Consider the following 19664-nt stretch of genomic DNA (forward strand, 5'->3'; position numbering starts at 1 on the left):
GCTATTATAGCTGGGGTGAAAACTCATCTATGTCCTGTTCAGTCATAATGTAAAGATTGTAGAGATGTCTTGCTTTGAAGGCTAACTTGACATGAATAAGAAAGCTATGTATTGTATATCAGTGGCCCACAAGTATTATGGAACAGGAGTAACACTAGATGACAGGGTTATAAATATAAATGTCCATGGTGGTTTATTGTTCTTCGTACGTAAGAAGCTTTATTGTACAACTTACACAACTTGAAAATGGTTAAAAACGTTTACAAAAAAAGCATGTTCTTAGAAAATTATGCTAGCAAAAACATTGGGAGGGAAGCAAAAAATCTTCAGTGTGCAAACATTTTATAAAAATAGAAATACTAACTCTACAGGTAGCATTTCACGATAAATTATTTAAATAGCATATCTACACAATTATGTGATTAACTGTTACAATGGCAATGAGAAAAATAATTTATAAAAATACAAGCAATGGTATACAAGATGACAGAAAAATATAACATTAGAAATTGTATTTGACATGTTTTTCCAATGCTATTTCCTTACTGGGAATACACTTTTCTGCAAAGAAATTTTTGACTATGTACAGCATTAACTCTTTAGTACTACAGTAGCTTTAAAGTTTGTTAGACATTTGAACGCTGCTTAATCCAAAGGTTTTTCTCAGTCACACAATAATGAGGTAATATTTGTATGTAAAACTTTCACTGAATTCATTTCTTTTCCTTTTTTGAAAAGACAAGGAAATGTTATAGGCATAAGAATGCTGCCCCTTCTATGGGGAAAAAGTCTTCTATTAATGTACAGCAAGCCCTCTCCCTCTGCAGCAAGTTCCTGAAATTCTATCCAGGCTGTGAAGAGGTTTTTTTTTTTTTTTTTGAGCTGCACATTGATAGTTACAATAATTAGTGTGCAGCAGCACAAATAGCAAGACTAAATGGTTATTGACTGTAGTCATTGTGCCTCTTTCTGGAATCTCCTCAGGGCAGGTATTTTGCTTTTGTATCAGGCCTGCTGACCAGTGGTAGAACACTGCAGATGTTTCACAGCACTCAGTAACTGCTAAGATGATAAACAGCATTCCTTCAGCTCTAGCCCGATGGATGAGACAGGAACTGCTCCCATCTGAAAGGACTTGAGTTTTAACACAGCAGCATAGTTGCCTGCCAGGCTACCAACTGCCTTGCACAAAGAAAGGAAAAGCCAGCACTGAGCTCAGACTGAGAAAAACAAACATTCCATTCCCCACCCTGCCACTTTTCCCTGTGCCTCAAAGCCATTATGGGAAAACTGCTCTTTGTAACAAATACATCACCACTATCTGCTCCAAACAAGATTTTGCTCAACTAAAACCCTCTAGTTTCAATATAGAGGAGAGTTAATAAATAATCTGTATTTACAATCTTACAGTTGTGAAGACTTGTAACAATGATTAGGTGGATAGTCTTGACGCATTTCTTGTTGTTTTAATCAATAATCCCTCAGTCATAATATCAAAGATAGGTAAAAATAAATATTTTACAATTTCAGTATTTTATCTACAGGCCCCCTCCCCTCCAAAGAAGTGAAGGGTTTAAAGCATCTATGGCATATAGAAAAGGAATGTTTTCATTGCTATTGTTTTTTGTGCCTTTTTAACCATAAAATGTGAAGCACATGCTTGTTTCCTTATGAACAGCACAGTGCTAGTTGAGATGATGGTGCTTTCTGGCACCATATCTGAAAGAAAACATTTAAAAGGTGAGAAAGATCTGCATCTAACCAGGAAAAAACAGAATCTTATTGTAAATCCCAGTTCTCCAAAAGCTCATGTGATCCAGTGTGCCAATTTGCATCCTCCTTCCCATCATGGAAATCAGTTTTAAGATACCTGTTTTGTCCTGTGTAATAGAGCAGCTGATCTAACCCACCCAAGCAAGATCAAGGGCTGTGTTTTCATCTGAAAGATGCAACATATACAAGGATAATCATTTCTGCAAGTTACATGGATGTAAACCAAGGTAGCAGAGACCCCATTAAAAACTCCACCCCCCCATAAAGATTTGGGGAGTTTACCCTCCCACCCAAAGCCCCTTTCCCCCCACACAATGAAAGGTCTTCAGTTTAAGTAGTCCACAGCACATCCAAAGATGTTTGTTTTTTTTTAAAATGCTACTCCATGGGACCTCCAGTTAGAGAGGCAGTGACACTGCACTGTGATAGACAGCAAACAAATGTCTTTCCTACTGAAAGAAGTGTGCTTGTTCAGTGAAGACAATTCTCATTTGCAAGACACTTGTTTCCTTCCATTTCAGCAGAGATCTGATACCAAGTATGTTCTCACTTTCATTCTCTCAAAAGCATTCTCTTGAGGCAGGTAATGTGTTTCGAGTCCACATTTACGCAGAAAGAAGAGGAAGGAGTAATATAATGGTCCCAGGATTTGTAAGGCTAAACATTTCAGAAGGTGCAATACCAGCATTTTAAAATAGTCTCTGAATCCAATAACCTTAGGATTATGGATCTGTGAAAAAGATTAAGACATTAAGTATTTCTGTATTATACATGATTAAGTCTAAGACGATAAATCCTAGAGATATTTGTAAAGAGCATATTGGTAAAGAATACTGGAAGTGTTTAGGTACTTTCTTGAAGTTAGACTTCAGTCCATGTAACCATTACACTGACTGCAGGAATTGTTACGTAAGTGCAACTAGGGCACCTGAAACTAGTCACATGCACATATTACCACTGAACTGCAAGAGCAGAAGGCTGTGCATATTGTACTTCTTGTTTTTAAGAAAATCAGTTTTCCATGTTGTAATTATACTCTTGCTACAGTCAGTATTTTGCGTTTTCACCTTTTACTTTGTCAGCTGTTAATTCATTTTAGTCAATATCTTTAAGAGATTCCCATTCCAGGTATGAAACTGGGATTCCTGTTACTTTGAGTGAGCAGAATAGAAATATTCTTATGGTTTTATACATGTTATACATTCAAATTTTAACTGAAGATTTTAACTGTGAAGAGTTTGTCAAAAAGTCTTCCCATTTCTATCTGCAAAACTCACTTGAAACCAAGCCATGCAAGATCATGGGTGAACTTCCCCTTAGCTCTTATTTTTTGATCTATTCTCTCTTGAGCAACTTTCTTGATAGAGTTCATTTGTATAGGATCTCTTCAATACAAAGTCTTCCTTACCTCTGCATTCATATTTAAGATCTGAGAAGAACACCATTTCTTGAGAGAAGACAAATAATCCTAGCCGACCACCAGCATAAGTTTTGTCATAGATCGGTCCTGAGTCTGCCATGATTTTCTTCCCTTCATACATTACAACTCTACAAAGAGACAGTTTAGTCATTGACAAGATTGTTAGGTTTACTTCTGCAGACATCCAGTTTCCTTGTGACAGTTACTTAAGATTAAAGGGCGATGCTTACCTGATATAGCCAGTCTTTGGTCTATGGCTAAGGCGCCACCTGTATGCAGTGAAGTCTTTCCAGCCTATGTGACGAGGGTCATGCCACAGAGTTCTCACCTACAAATTAGGATTTCAGTTAACCAGAGGTCTGAGATAGACATTTTGATATGAAAGTGCCTTTACAATAGTCTCTCTGAGTAGCAAAGGCTTAAAGTAGTCAGTAGGTTCTGTAATGGGGTCTTTTGAAATATCTAAATAGAAATTTAAATACAGATGATTTCAAATTAAACCTACACCAGTAGTCCAGAAACAATTGATTCACTGCTGCTGGAAAGCTTATCTGCAGCATGTAATCCTGTTAACTATCCATAATCATGCAAAAAATTGCATAATTAAAGTTATTGTATTGCCAAAAAGTCTACCCCATTCTGAGCAGCATTTGCAGACCCCCTGAAAGTGTCTAACTTTGTACTGTAAGGTACACTGTTCTTCCAAAAAAAGTAAGTTATCAGAGTGCCCCTCTTACCTGGCCAGGAGTGTTTCCTGTATGCCACAGAGCATTACGAAGGTGTTCTCCTGGACCTGTGGTGGAATTCACAACTTTGATGGAGAGACCTGAGTAGCCCTGAGCTTTGGTTGGTGTGGAGTCCCAGTAAGACTGGGTGATCTGCTTCCACATGACAACGTAGAAACGACTGCTAGATTGGTAGCCAAATACAAAGCCAGCATAATCATCATCCCTTTCTGTGTTGATGAAGAAGGTACCACTGAAGTCCACAGCATTGAATTCATCAAAACCTACATGGACATTAAGAGAAAGTCTGAGGTTCTGCTTTTTTTGCAACTCTTAAGCTTCTTAATAGCTTCTCAGTTTTGTCTTTGCCACCTCTCCCGCCCAGTGTAATGCCTGTAAGAGTTCTCCTTACCGACTGCAAGACCAGGGTCACAGTTGACTGTTTGAACCAGCTCTTTACCCTGGTGACGCACAACCCAGTTTGGATCATTTTGGGATGTTCCTTTGGGATCCAGGGGAATCATCTGAAACCTTCGGAAATCAGTCTCACTAATGTCCACGTTTTCAGGGCAGATGTCATCAATGTCTGGCACACTGTCTTGGTCAAAGTCATCTTTGCAAGCATCTCCACGTCCATCACCTGCAGGATGCAAGTAATTTCACCATGACTGATTCTGAGCAATCAGGCATTTGTTGTTTGCTAGCATAGTTTCTTTCAAGTCTTGCAACTTGGAGTTGAAAGCTTCACTGCAAAGCTTTGACTGCCCAGGTACTGCTGGCAGACTACAGAAGCCATAACAGTTATGTTCACTCCAGCCTGATACTTCATACACTTGACAATAAATTGGATATTTAATCCTTTTATTCCTTACTCCTAAGGAGCACTATAATATCATGCAGACACTTTTTTACTTGGAAAATCTGTCCAACCTTAAATAGCATGAAAAAGATATGAACTGTTGAAAGATAGTCTTAAAATGTTACTATGGTAGTGGCCATCTTACCATCAGAATCAGCTTGATCTGGGTTGGCAACCAGTCTGCAGTTATCTTTGTCATCAGGAATACCATCGTTGTCATCATCATGGTCACAGGCATCACCTTTTCCATCCTTGTCATGATCAGCTTGATTGGCATTGGGCACATAGGGACAGTTATCAAGATTATTTTGATGGCCATCTTCATCTATGTCCTGGTTGTTGTCACACTCATCACCTATGCGGTCAGAATCAGTGTCTTCCTAAGAATGGGAAAACAATAAGGAACATTTTATAAGCCACATAAACTGAAATGAGAGCCTTAATAGCTAGAGTTAATTGGGATTTCTGCTTTAAGAAATAAGATGGTTGCAGTAAGGTATTAGAGACATATTCAGACTTAACATTAAGAGACATTGCCTGCAAATTGTGGAGAAGAATAAGTAGAAAGAATCTTCATCCACTTTTCACCCTAAAGTGGGAAAGTAGTTAAGTGAATGACAAATAAGTTTAAAAAAATTTTGTAGTCTCAGTTTAAATCCTTCAATTAACACTGCTTTTAGGCTACAGACAGTACTGAACTAGATTTCACTGATGTGCAACACCTAACCTTTCAATCATTCCAGTTATTTCCCTAAAGCTATTAATCTTAAAGCCTTGTACTTGACAGGACAGCACAAGCCTTATCCACTTGTCTTCAACTGTTTTTGAACCAGTAAGTTGTGTGAGAGGCTGGATTCCCCTTAAGTTTTATAAAGGGGAACTTAAAGTGTCATATACTCTTTCCCTAGAGAAGAAAAGCAAGCTATGCTGCTTTCACCTTATTGGTGGAAAAGGTAATCCTTTGAAACTTAGTTGTTTTTCTCTAATTTTTAAGTCCAACTTTGTTTAAGCAAAATGCAAAGCAGCATTTAACTCTTGTATGATCAGGTCAGAATATTAACTGCTTCTAACATTTTAGAATATATAGTACATCCTGCAAGCCCTAAAAACATGTTTAAGGCTTTTAGCTATTGCTTCTATCCTAGGAAGACTGGAACCAGACTTTAGAACAAGCAAGCTTTGCAATCCATTACTAGGTTTATAAGATCTTAACTAGCTATGAGAATTTCTGTAGGATTAGCAACCTGCATGTGTCATAGACTACATATACAATAAGCTAATGAAGAGGATGGTCACTACCCTTCTATATTTCATAGAATGCTCCCAGGTATTTCATATCCTTACAGTGAGATATCACTACAACTGAAAAAACTAAGAGGTGTTTACAAAAGCAGTAGATGCAGTAGTCGCATGGATCCTCTCTAGAGTTGATCCTCTCTAGAATTACTTCTTGGAAAATATCATACTGCTGTTTGAACTGTGAAGAAATGCTACTTGATAAAGGCACCATTTGGCAAATTAGTAAGAATGTGTCAGAAGTTAAATTTAAGCTGTACTTTGCTGTTCAAATGTGCTACAATACACAGGATAGTATACCAATGTTCTACTTATATAATGCAAATCCTCTACCTGGTCAGGATTATGTTCCAGTGGACAGTTATCACACTGATCTCCAACACCATCCAAGTCTGTATCCCTCTGGTCTACATTGTAGACATATTGGCAATTGTCCCTTTCATTGAGGACCCCTGCAAAATTAAGATGAGTTTGTGAATGGAAGTGAAATGTTTAAATGCTGCAAAGGACTATACAAAGCTACACGCTTCCTGATAATTTTTTGAAATCATTTGAACACTTTGAAGCCTGATTTCATCACTAGCTCTGCCACATGTTTCTGTTCCTACTCCCTGTAGGAACAGAGCTAAAATTTAACTGCGCCTAAATGCATACACTTCAAAGTGAATTTCTGTTAGCTGTAAGCATTACTTTAATAGTCTTTATATCCTGAAACCACCAGAGATGAGAACTTGTGTGTTCACATATAAATTCCTAGTAAGAAATCAGCAGCATATCAGATACATTTGATCAGTCTGTGACTAGAAAACTGTGCGAAGGTGTTTAGAGGACACCTACCATCTCCATCAATATCCACTGCACATGCATCTCCCTCTCCATTGTTGTCAGTGTCAATCTGATCAGGGTTGTGATTGTAGGGGCAGTTATCACAACGGTCACCAACATCATCCCTGTCATAGTCATACTGCTGCGGGTTGTAGATGAATGGACAGTTGTCCTGCAAGAAAGAGAAATCAAGCTTTAAAAAGCGTTCATTTAAAAGAGTGTTAAGTTAAAGCTTTAATCAGATTCTGTTTACACTACTATATGAATGGAGAAACGAGAAACAAAAGGCAGGAAAACAGACAGAACTAGAATGCTTCTATCTCAGAACTCCCCACTGCTTGCATAAGCATGGGAATGGCTGAATAATAACGAAGATTCACTTCCCAAAGCTCAGCCCAGCTGCAGAAGGTTTGTCTGTATAGTTATGCATATACAAAGGTTTCCAGGATTAATGTCAGTGGCAGTTTCCTATGGTCCTCTAAGATTAAGGAGAGAAGGTAAACCCTGGCCTTAAGAAGGGGAACAGGAGAGCTACATTCTCAAAGGCTGTTCTTTTGCATTGGCTTACCCGGTCATCAGGAATACCATCGTCATCATCATCATTGTCACAAGCATCACCAATCCCATCTTTATCATAGTCTTCCTGCCCAGAGTTGGGGAGATTAGGGCAGTTATCCTAGAAAGGATAAAGAGTACAGATGTATTTACTTTTGGCATGATTACAATAGGGATTTTAGCTGGTAAGATATAGTCATTAGGCAAAATACCACCTCAGTCAGGTTATGTTAATCATACTGTAATTCTCTTGATTTTAGGTAGTCATACTGTAGCAAGGGTGAGACTTTGAAAGCAATAGTCCAAACAATTTAAATGGAAGATTTGGCTGCTTTTGAGATTCTTACCATCCTGTACTTCTCCTGAAGATACATATTTGTCAGAGCCAAGCTGATATAGGTATAGTCTAAACTAGATTCCTCCTAGGACACTTCTAACAAAGATTTAGAACATCAGGCTTCTTTTTCCCCCTCCATGCCGCAGGAATGTTTAAGGCAACACTAAGGGCCTCCTAACAATACCAGTGATACAGAGGGATATTTTATCATTTTTACACAGAGAGTAGTTTAATAGCTAGATAAACTTACTTTTTTACAGTGGTAAGTGGCATTAGCAACACAGACAAGATTCTCATTTGGCCATCCATCCAAGTCAGTGTCTTCTCCACAGATTATGCCATTGCCTGCATAGCCGGGTTTACATTCACAGCGATACATTGGGTCACTGAAGTGGCCAAGGTAGTTACATTTGGCATTTTTGTTGCAATCATGTGTTCCATCTGTGCATGGATTCCTTGGTTTACAGACCTAGAGGACCACAGAAATTAAATCCAGTGAAAATATCTTTTTATCCCTCCTTTTCCCCCAGATTCTGACAAGGCATAAAGAAAACATGCCTGTTTTGATCATTGGTATCTCAATCGAAAAAGAAAAACTTATATTACTTTATACCTACTCCCCAACTCCAATAGCTGTCTTAACACTAATTATTTTTCTGCTTAAAATACTTTTTCAGATGGAACCAAACACTAAAAGATCTTTGAGGTACATGCTGTTGGATCATAAGTGCATACTTATGCAATTGCTCTCCTAAAGTTACACACAACATTAGAACCCTCCATAGCTGGAGAGGACATTTTTAAGAAGTCATTTTGAACTCCAACTAAAATTGCTTAATGCTTCTCTCGTTCTGAATCACAGACTATGTACAAAGTCCTTCTTCCCTGAAATGCATAGCTGCTTTCTGCTATGTAGAAACCTTGAGCTTTTGTAAGCCAGAAGAGTTGAAGATACCTGTTTGTTAGCCATTGCATCCTCAACATTGCGACCAAATGGCTGTGTCCCAGTGAAACGTGGTGGACAAGGTAGACAGTTGTATCCAGGTTCAGTATTCTCACACCTGTGCACTCCATTGAAGACAAAGCAGGCATCAGGAACCTCTTTGCACTTCAATGCAAAAGCAAGACAGGAAAACAGTTAGTGTTTTTAGTGCACTGGTAGTTTTCTCATTTTCTTCTGTTCCCTTTCAAGTTAAAAACTTGTCTTCCTACCTCATCAATGTCTTGGCAGTGGATACCATCACCATGGTAGCCAGCAGGACAGGCACCACACTTCCAGGAACCATCAGGTGAGCTGGTACATGTAGTTCCAGCAAAGCAGGGATTAGACAGACACCCATCTGAGAAACAAGTAAGAGTTAAGATTAGAGACACTTATCATGCTATTATAACACTATCTTGTCAATATGCCAGTTTAAAATTCTAGCACTTGAGTTTTACAGGCTTTGGCATACTTTTTAAACAGTACTGTCAAGATTGACTATAACCTTTAGATGTTTATGGGAAAGGTATACTCACCAATTGGACAGTCCTGTTTGTTGCAGACCTGAGTTCCTCTAGCTTCACCTACGCAGGTCTTCCCACCGTACTGAGGCTCAGGATTATTGCAGAGACGGCTGCGTTTTTGAAGTCCTCCTCCGCATGTCACTGTGCAAGCATCCCATGGAGACCATGGTCCCCAGTTGCCATTAACTGAAGGGAAATAGAAGTTGAGACATAGCTTTAAATTCAGTGGAAGCTACCAGTTCAAACTAAGGACTAGACTTCTGTGGTGAGAGCACTTCAGACATAACTCACAGAAGCAGCCCTAATTAATAGACTCCATGGAGGAGTCAGACCACAACTACCATAGAAAACAATTTAGCTTTGTCCAAATCTAACCTGTGAGGTTTTACCTATAGCCCACATCTAATTTTAAGGAGAAAAGATTACTAAAAATACATTATATAGCAATTTTCTACTTCAGAAATTTCCTATTTCAGAAATTCACTGTTTTAGTAATTTAGTAATTAGTGCCTGTAACACTTACTTGGGCAAGGATCTTTCTGGCAGGACTTGGTTTCTCTTGCCTCGCCCTCACAAGGCTTGCCATTCAGCTGTGGTACTGGAGAGTTGCAGAGACGAATTCTAGTGATCATGCCCGTGCCACAAGTGACAGAACATGATGACCATGGTGACCAGTGGCTCCAGCCACCATCCTGTTTAACTACAAATGAGATGTCTATTAGACTTTTCAAAGAAGAGATTTCAACTGCACAGCGCTTAAAAACACAGCTAGTACCAGAATTGTACTAACGAGTTTATGTATTGGAGAGCCTTAACACCATCACAGATAAAGCTATTTTATTGCTAGGGGAATTGCACACCTAAACTGGCATCAATTTTTAATCTGGCATCAATTTTTAATCTGGGAAGCCATGCGCAAACGTGTTTATTTACTGCATCAGCTATCTGCTCCACTTTACTTGATTAATATTAATCTTTAAAGCTAGAAGCCAACGCTCCATCCCAGTGATAGAGCAACAGGATGATCTCTGCTGTTAGTACTAAGCCAATAAAAGCAGCCTGTATCTTATTACAAGATTAAATGGATTAAGTACTTACATCTCTTATCACACTCCTGAAGGTGGCAAGTCCGAGTCTGTACAGAAGACCCTTCACAGCGGTTATTGAGACTGTCACAGGAACGCCCTCTCTGCTGAATCCCATTCCCACAGGTCACCGAACATGAAGTCCATTCAGACCAAGGAGACCATCCATCATCTGCATAGTCGCTAGCTGTAAAGGGGCACAGCTCTGTTACAGCCCTGAATAAGACTCCAAGTATGTTTCCTATAGTCCCCCCACTTTTTTCTTACAAATACACAACTGTCCTCAAAATCTACATACATCTTCCTTTCCTGTACAAGATGAATGTTTCAATGCTTACGTGCATCACTTAAGTATTTCAGATGTACACAGGCTAGTCACCAATATTAGTTTAGTCAGTTTTGCGAAGTTTCTCTCTAAGAAAGATCAAGTTCAATTAGCAGTTTTGTTTGATAGAGAGAAGAGAAATCTAGCCATAGCAGCAGAGGCCAATTGCATACAAGCTTCATCTAATTCATCTACAGAAAGTGAGCATTGTTGTTCCTTATTAAGGAGTCCTTATTAAAAAGCTTCTAGATAGAAACTGTCTAGAAAACCATTTAAACATTTTTATGATTATGCTTGGTTCATAGCTACTCTACAGATATGGAAAGATAGTGTTAGTCGGAATATTTTAATTTTAACTTGCTGAGATGTGGAATAGCATACACTACTAAAAGGTATTCAGAAGTGACTACAAGACACTGGAGCTGTCTAAGTATACCTCAGAAGCATGTTCTGCCTGCATGGTTTTGATGTTTTATATTCTTTGGATTTCAGAGCTCCATTAGATCAGCATGATTAAGAGTAGTCAGATGGATCCCCAGATCCCTCCTTTCTCTACATAAGGACAGGATTATCTAAAACCTGTCTGAGATGTTGAGATGTTGTAGTTTTAATAGGACAATGGTGATTTCTTAGGTAAGTGGCAATTAGAAATAGCCCGTATTGTAGAAGCCTACTATATTCTTTCAGTAGAAGATAGTCATTTTAGTTATTTGAGTTTCAAATCAAAGATGCATCACGTTAACCTTACTCCAGTAGTGTATGGTTATATCCAGTTGCAGTATACATCAGAGCAGTGCTAGTCTAGCAAGACAGAACAAACTGCTGTACAAATGTGAAGGTATTAAGTACTTACGCCAGCATCGGGGGCAGCATTCCCCATCAGGCACAGTGGCATTGGAACAAGGCATGAGAGGGCAAGACACTTTGCGGCATATAGTGGCAGAGTTCTGTAAAGAATTGAGACTCACAATAAGCAAAATATGAACATAACTGTGGAGTCTGAACTTGGAGCTGAAGAGGTCAAGTGATAAAGAAGTCTTTTCTGCAGCACTTAAAACAGAGACCCTTGTATTTAGAGCTGATACCTGGGACTACTCATGGATTGTATTCTTAGTCAAACTTCATCCTATTCTCACTCTCCTTCCATAGTATTTGTTTATTTTTCAGTCAAGATAGAAAATACTTGGTTTTGCAGAAGTTGATCAAGAGTAACTACCGGAAACTAGCAAAAGGACTACCACATGATACCCCAAGCATAAGGTCAGACTTCAAGGGAAAGAACCAAGAAGCCAGCTTTCTCTTCTGTTAATATGGCTTTAAGCTGATTATATGGTGAAGATAAAATGAGTTTAGTGGACTTGACCGAGGCACCATAAAATCTAGAACTTATACTTAAGGGTCTTTGATCTTTAAGCCAAGCAGGCCGGATAAAAGCCGCCCACCTCCAGCCTGAATGAGAGCTAAAGTATAGCCTGTAGTTTTGCTTCTTGAAGGTAGCAGCTTGGTCAGAAGAATGCCCTCACAATTGCCATTTTAATCCCTGTTTCCCCATGCAAATGACTATATTAAGGCAACTGCAGCCAACATTGAATAAGAGGGTTGGTAGGAAGGAGACTGGCAGAGGCAGAAGTCACAGTAACATTTGCTGAATATAAAGCAAAGAGATAGAGACCTATAGAAGCAGATGCAGAACTTTGTGAGATGCCCTGGATTGCACATCTACGAATACTCAGCCTTTAGTTTCTGAAAAGCATCAGGAAAGTTAACCCGCTCTTCGGTTGACTGATACTCCAAAATTCTTTTAAGACATTAGGAGGAAATTCTTCACTCAGAGGGTGGTGAAGCACTGGAACACATTGTCCAGAGAAGTTGTGCATGCCTCATCCTGAGGGTGTTCAAGGCCAGGTTGGATGAGGCCCTGGGCAACCTAGTCTCGTGGGTGGCATCCCTGCCTATGGTGGGGGGTTGGAACTGAATGGTTTTTAAGGTCTTTTCCAACATGAGCTGTTCTATGATGACAGAATACGGATTCAAAGTATTTCAGGGAGGAAAGCTAGTAGTACATTAAGTATGTTATTTCTGTTGTTGCTGGCTTTTAAATTTATGCATGGATTATGTGAAGAGCAGAGACACCCCAAATTATGGTATTAAATGTGTGTTAACTTTTGTCAGTGATATTTTGTATGATTCTTCTAAAATACTGCTGCAGTAACACTATATGAAAGCTACATTTATACCAGAAATCTAGTAGGATGAAATACAAGCTGAACAGGTCTCTGGGTATGATAGTACATCCAGTTCCGCATAGGATTTGTTCTTTCAAACAGGATGTTATTTAGAATTATCAGATAACTTCAAGCCACGAATCTGTATGTAGAAAATTTATGAACGCAAGGAATCTTACCTGGCAAGTACATTCAGTACAGCTGTCAATAGTCCACTCTTCCTTATTTTTGTGCAAGATCCCATTATGAATGCATACTCCAGGAGTAATCTGGACCACTTTGGCAATCAGCTCGTTTTCTTCAGTCTTAAGGGGGGCAGGGGAAAGAAGCAGAGAAGATAATTAGAAGTTAACACAGAAGACACCCCTTTCCATAGAAGTTATAGCTACAATGTTATTACTGTTTATCCGAGCTCAAAGGACAAGTTACAATTCATTACATGACAGTTAATGAAAGGTACTGTGATTTTAACCAGTACTCACCACTTTGCGAACTCTGTCTTGAAGTGTTGTAACCATGGACCGTAACCCTTGCAATTCCACAAACATATTGGTTAGTTCATCGCAGGAAAAGCCACAGACAGCTTGGATGTCCTTTGTTTTATGGCCAATGTAATTAGTGCGGATAGCTGGGCTGGAACCATTCATGGGGTTGTCCAAAGTAATGATTGCACTAGTGGCTAAGAGACAAAGTAAATAAAGTTTACGTAAATCAAGTGTACTTTTTTAATCACGTGCATTTATCATTCCAGTGTAGCACCTGTTAAACAGCTGCCACCAGATTCATTAGGGTGTCTCCAAAAAAATAATCTTATTTCTTATGCAATGTGAATTTGCATGTCAGCATACTTCTGAGTTCTGTTTCAACTTGTCTTTCTAATGCACTGAGGAATCTTTTATTTAATAGGTCATTGGATTTAGAAGATTGCAGACTTACAGCTGGAGCAGCCTTTGTTCCTCAGGATAGTTTCCAGAGTTGTTCCAAACACAAACCGCACATTCTGCAGCAGTCCCTGTGGACAGAGGAAGAATTACTGCTACTTGCAGCAACTGCAAAGGAAAGGAGTGCAACTTGCACAGCGAGAGCTTGTAGACATTTAAGGTCACTTAAGTTCAGTAAGAGTAATTTCACAAGACAGATGGCAAGGTGAAACGAATGACCTTATTCTCCTGAATGAGAACAAGCCCTGGTTCCTAGCATTCTCATCCCTGACCACAAAGACCTGGCAATTTTTCAGGCACGAAGAAATAAAGCATGAATCTCAATCTTTTGTAAGTTGAGCACTCAAGCTACAACTACCTGTTCAGAAGCTTCATGTTCTACTTACTGCTACAGAGAGTTCTAGCTCTGCAAATCTAATGCTTCACCCTTCAAATTCCATTGCTAAAGCTTAGTAGATCTAGAGGCGGTACAGATCAGACATACAGAAGCAGAATTGTTCTTCCCTATTACCTATATCTCTCTAGCTGTTAAGGCTGGTTGATTAGCTAATGCACCTTCAAGCCAGGTGACTGAAGATAACTAAGCAAAAACGCAAGTAAAAGTCTTACCTGGAAGTTGTCATTGACTCCCCCTTTGGCGATACGGAGCATGGCACTGCTGGCCAGGTCTCTCGTGAAGATGTTTTGGATGGGAATGTCCAGTTCAGCATTTTCCATTTTCTCACACCCCACATAAAGCTGAGCCCGGTCTTCCTGCACAAACAGGGTGATGTTCTTCCAATGTCCCGTAGCCAGCAAGGCATCCTCTACAGACACCAACTGCTGCTTGCCATCACCGGAGAGGCTCAAGTCCAGGGTGCCTGCCTTGCCGTTTGAAACTAGACTGAAGACATGACCAGAGCCATCCTTCTGTTCCACAGCCAACAGCGTGCCTCTGCTTTTCTTGGCTTGCCGGAGAGTGGCCAGAAGGATGAAGCCCTTCTCGGCATGGATGGCATCTAACAAGTCTTGGAACTTGGAGTCAGGGACAGCAGGGATGCGACTGGCATCTTCGATACGGTAAGCGGGGCTGGAGGACTCTGGCCCCTTCACCAGGTGCACCCCGGGCGCCCGGCGCCCGGCTCCCTTGCGAATAAAGCCGATGAGTTCAAAGAGATCGAAGACGCTGTTATCATCACCCCTGGACTCTGCAGAGAGATCAGAGCAAGCACCGTAAGGCACAGGTAAGCGGAGGCTGGGTGACTGTACTTCTGCCAGGGCTGCTCAGCGCCTTGGCTAGCAGGAGCGGTGCGTGACCCGCACGGTACGGCACCCCACGTTAGTGCACGGACAGGAGCCCTGACGGCACGGCAGCCCCCCCAGGAGCACACACGTCCCCGTGACAGAGCCCGCAGGCACGGGAGCGCCAAGCACCACCCGGTACCTGCCGGGGTGCCGCGCTGGCGCCTCGCTGGGCTCCGGCAGCGGGGAAGGGACGAGCGCAGGGACACCGCCAGGTGAGGCTGCTGGGGCAAGGGGCTGGAACCGGGCGGCGCCCTCCCTGCTGCCCGCGGCTCCTCGGCCAGCCCCGCGCTGCGCTCCCCTGCCAGCCGCCAGCTTCCACCGCTGATACCCACCCGGGGGATCCCTCCCCACCGGGACCTTACCTGCCGTGCGCCGGGCCTCCGAGCCGCCGCTCAGAAGGAGGACGAGGACGAGGAGCGCCGCCGGCCCCATGGCGAAGCTCTGCCTGCGGGGGACGGCAAAGGGAGGCGGTCACCGGGCGCTCACCGGGCGGCCGCGGGGCAGGTGCCGCGGGCACGGCGGGAGCCGCCTCAGCGCTTACCTGCGGGCGTGCAGCGCTTTGCTCTGCTCTGCTCTCCTTTCTTTTCTTTTCCTTTCCTTCCCCTGCGGGCGGGCGGGCGGGCTCGCTCCGAGCGCTCCGGGGGACGGCGGGCGGGCGGCGCGTGCTGGGAGCCGTGCGCGCCGTGCCGGTGCGGGTGCCGCTGCCGGGAGCAGTGCGGACGCCGTGCGCCGCGCGCGCCTTTAAAGGGCCGCCCGCATTCCTGGGCGCGCGGCGGGCCAATCAGCGCCGCCGGGGCAGGAAGCGGGAGGCGTGCGCCGGGCGCGCGGCGGCCGGGGACGGAGCAACGGCGGCGGGGGCACGCGCGGCGCGGGCACGGGGCGGGGCGGGGGCGGCGGCGGGGACGGGGTTGGGACCGCCGGGGGCAGCGCGCGGCCGCCCCGCGCCTCAGGGCGGGCTCCCGGCCGCGCCGCTGGGGGGCGCCCCGCGAGCGGCGGCTCGGCTCGGCCCCGCGCGGCTCTGCCCGGTTCGGCGCGGCTCCGGGAGGCGGCACGCCGCCCGACGGGGCGCCCGGGGATCCTCGGCGGCTCCTCGCCTTCCCCGCCGGCAGCCCGGGGTCACCCCCCACCCCCCCGGTTCCCCGGCGCAGCGCGGGGCGCTGCCCGCCCCGCTCCGCTCCCCGCGTGGTGACGGCCGCCCCCGCCCTCCCCCCGGACAGACGTGTCCTCTCGGCGCCCCCCGGGCAGGGCACGGGATGGCGTCTGCTTGTGGCCTCGTGTGGGGCGAGGGGTGCCCCAGCGCTGCCTTTGGGGTGGTGACGGCCGGGCTTAGTGCATGAAGTGACGGGCAGCGCTTCAGCTAACGGCCGGGTAACCCCGAGGGCAGGTGAGGGGAGCGCCTGGGGTTAAGCCGGCAGGTTGTCTGCGCAGTGTCACTCGGTGAGCAACAGTGACCCGAGGCTGCTTTGAAGTAACCGAGCTCCAAAAATGGCCAGTTCCTCCGCATTCCCCAGCCTCTTCACGTTTGGCGTGTGCTCCCCTGGAAAGCGGTGTGTCAGTGAATGAGAAGCATCCCGTCAGTCGGTTGCGTGTGTGCTGAGGGAACATCGGAGTGAGCTTGGCAGCCCCGAGCAGTGACTGAACCGGCCTCCAAACTCAACCGCGCTGTGTGAAATGAGGCATTAGTGCTGTACGGATTATCCCAGGAAATGCCTTCGGAAATTCTTGACTCAAAGAATGAGATAGCGACAGAACTGTGTACGTTAGGGTAAAGCCAAAATGAGTGTCAGCCCCTCTAACTTAAAAGATAGAGTATATCGTCAGAAGCAGGCCTTTTTATTGTGTAATGATTCATAGAAGAAAAACCTCAAGTGCCACAAGATAAAGAGCTGAGAGCAAGAAAGAGTTGGATGCTAGTAATGATGAGAGCCCTGACAGGAAACAAAAACCAGCAAGAAAAGAGAGCAAGAAAGAGACACTGAGTGATCCTACCTGGACAGGTTAAATTGGCAGGCAGCTGTAATTCTCAACGTTCAGTCCACCAAGCCCTATACACGCACCAGTGACTTTCTGCGGTGGCTTGTCTCACAGAAGTCATGTTGCTGTCCATGTGAGTGCACATCTTTAACAGTGTTACAATCAAACTTTTCTTCATGTGGCTCTAAGTTAAGCTGAGGGTAGATCTGAAAGGCTGTAAGAGAACCTCAAAAGTGTTTTTACATTAAGTGAGGAAATTGGGGCAGGCAGCCAGGAACCATCCCCCTCAAAATGAAAAATAATGTCCAAAATTTCTCTCTTATTTTATCCAAAAGTGTGTGGATGAACCTGTAATCTTGTCAGAATATTCCTGCTTGGAGGGTGTTGTGAGATCCATGTAACCTCAGTCAGTGGTCGTTCTGAAATGATCTGTTCAGAGCTACCTGAAAATCTGTTAGAGCCCATGTTGAACAACTCAAAGTTCCTCACAGTTTGGAAAAATACTCAAATCGAGATCCAAATTTTGTATTTTGGACCCATCTTTAAGTTTTAAAGAATGCCTTTAGAAATTCAATTCAACCTTGAACTACCTGATTACACCAGAAATTCACCACAATGATTGAGGTAATAATCTGACCCATAATTTTGCCGTGTCTACACCTCCAGGTTCAAGGTCTTGTCACAGTGTGCAAGCCTAGCTCTGTTGACCTCTGTGAGCTAACACCAATTCACACCCTTATTGCTGATGTTGGAATTCCTAGTGGGCAGGGGATGACTGGCTTGCTGAAACACTTCTAGTGGAATTTACCTGCTGTCATTTGGATGTGTTCAAGAACGTGAGCTGTGTTAAAGCCTGTAGCCAGATCCCAGGAGTGCATGGATGTGTTACGTGGTGAATCCATTGGTCACTCTTGTGGTGAATCCTGGAATCATATCCTTTCACTTTCTCTGGAGTTCAGGGTCCTTTTTCACTTCTGTTGAATATTCATTGCAGAATATGGTTTCAACTCCCAAGCTAGTTAATATTGTTTCATTTGAGACTGCAAAAAATGTCGTTGGAAATAAACAGTGGATATACAGTAAGTATGTAGGACAACATTGATAATGGTTTCACTTCTGTAAGTGTAAATGTGGTCTCACTCCATTGTAGTCATGGACTCAGCCTTAGCTAATATGTTGATGATACACTAAGGATTTGAAAGATTAATTTCTATTGCAGTACCATTCATTTCACTGGTGATATATGCAGAATTAATTTGAACTATTGCAGTTATTGTACACAGAATAATTTTGCTTATTCCATAAAAGCCTTTCAGTGGAAAATGTCAGTTATTTCATAAGCTCTTTATCAACTTGAACAAACATATTAATTTTCAGCAAGAGGGTCGGGATCCAAGTATTTGTATGGGTATGGTTTCTAAAGTGCAGATGTTGGAAGCATAAACTGAGGAAATTTAGAACTGGATCTTCAGCTTGTCTGAGCTCTGCAACGGCTCACAATTTATACTAGCTGAGATTACTTTGCCCTCTTCATGTGGTCGTTAGCCTCTTTCCCAGCAGAACAGCTGATGAGCAAATTGATCGTGCTGCCACACTATACCACACAGTGTTTCATGTCCACATGCACAATAGTAAGGTACAAGAATGCAAATAGCAGATCTGCTCGGATTTTAGTATACAAATTTGTTAAAAATAATCAGTCGGTGTGGTTTCAGGTATAGTTTCATTCTAAGGTAAGCCACAAAGAACTACAGTTGCTATAATAAACGAACCTTTCTCTAGGTAAGACCTTCTGTCTAGAATCTCTTTATACTGTTAACGCCTAGCACACAGAAATTTTTTTTTTTTTTGGTGCATTGATAGTTCCATAAATAGAAAATGAAATCTTAATAACCTATCCTGAAACTGCAATTTAGGGATAATAGGGCAAGCTAAGTACACGGGAATGACGCTTTTGAATTGCATGGTATTAAAGTAAATTACACAAGTTTGTCTGGTATGTTTTAGTCACATAGAAGGAAAGCTTTAAAAATATACAATATGCCTTTTAATAAAGATATAAGGAATATGAACATAAATGTAAATACATAAAATGTGAACTTCATGGAATAGCATTGAAGATCTAGAGTGGGGTTGTTTATTATTGCCAGTTTTATTGTCATCATTTTACAAGTTAGCAAAGGTCTAAAAAGTTTTCATGCTGCACAAAATTATTTTGGATTGCTTTCAGTGGAACTCATTGTACCTCCCATCTGAATGGTAGACTTCTGTTTGCTGGTTAGGTCCTACCTCTATTAAACAGTCTTCAGAAGATCTCATTTTCGGATGACAATAATCTCCTCCTAGAGGTTCTCTGTGTTTCCTACAGAAACAGGTAAGTAGTTTAGTTTCAGTGGCTAAAATCGGATGAGGAAGATCTCACCATTTATGGCTTTCTGTGGCATATTCTCCATTGCTGTTCCTTGTGCTATCAGTAAGGATGGTAATGGTTAGGTCCCAGAGGAAACAGATACCTGTTGGAGGAGTGCATATGA

The 19664-nt window shown here is 42.7% G+C and overlaps 1 protein-coding gene across 1 annotated transcript; it reads right to left on the reverse strand.

The window, feature by feature from the left end:
* Positions 1 to 170: 170 nt before the first annotated feature.
* Positions 171 to 16032, reverse strand: THBS1 (thrombospondin 1). Its single transcript, XM_040559472.1, has 22 exons — positions 15698 to 16032; positions 15519 to 15601; positions 14482 to 15059; positions 13868 to 13943; positions 13414 to 13610; positions 13111 to 13236; positions 11560 to 11653; positions 10395 to 10568; positions 9820 to 9996; positions 9309 to 9482; positions 9003 to 9130; positions 8746 to 8898; positions 8041 to 8259; positions 7467 to 7574; positions 6911 to 7070; positions 6407 to 6525; positions 4923 to 5157; positions 4331 to 4558; positions 3931 to 4202; positions 3424 to 3521; positions 3182 to 3321; positions 171 to 2503 (listed from the first exon to the last, which is right to left on the reverse strand). The coding sequence occupies exons 2-22, from the start codon at positions 15586 to 15588 to the stop codon at positions 2496 to 2498; spliced, it is 3534 nt and encodes a 1177-aa protein (XP_040415406.1). The 5' UTR covers positions 15589 to 15601; positions 15698 to 16032; the 3' UTR covers positions 171 to 2495.
* Positions 16033 to 19664: the final 3632 nt, after the last annotated feature.

The sequence above is a fragment of the Cygnus olor genome, chromosome 5 (genome assembly GCF_009769625.2).
Source record: "Cygnus olor isolate bCygOlo1 chromosome 5, bCygOlo1.pri.v2, whole genome shotgun sequence".
NCBI classification, from domain to species: domain Eukaryota; kingdom Metazoa; phylum Chordata; class Aves; order Anseriformes; family Anatidae; genus Cygnus; species Cygnus olor.

What these genes read in the sequence shown, in the direction of transcription:
- THBS1 (XM_040559472.1), bottom strand. Translation starts at nt 15,588, where the DNA reads ATGGGGCCGGCGGCGCTCCTCGTCCTCGTCCTCCTTCTGAGCGGCGGC. An exon ending in GAGTCAATGACAACTTCCAG is followed by an intron (nt 13,944 to 14,481) that starts GTAAGACTTTTA and finishes CTCTGTCCACAG; the next exon opens with GGACTGCTGCAGAATGTGCG. An exon ending in ACTGCCAAGACATTGATGAG is followed by an intron (nt 8,899 to 9,002) that starts GTAGGAAGACAA and finishes TTTGCATTGAAG; the next exon opens with TGCAAAGAGGTTCCTGATGC.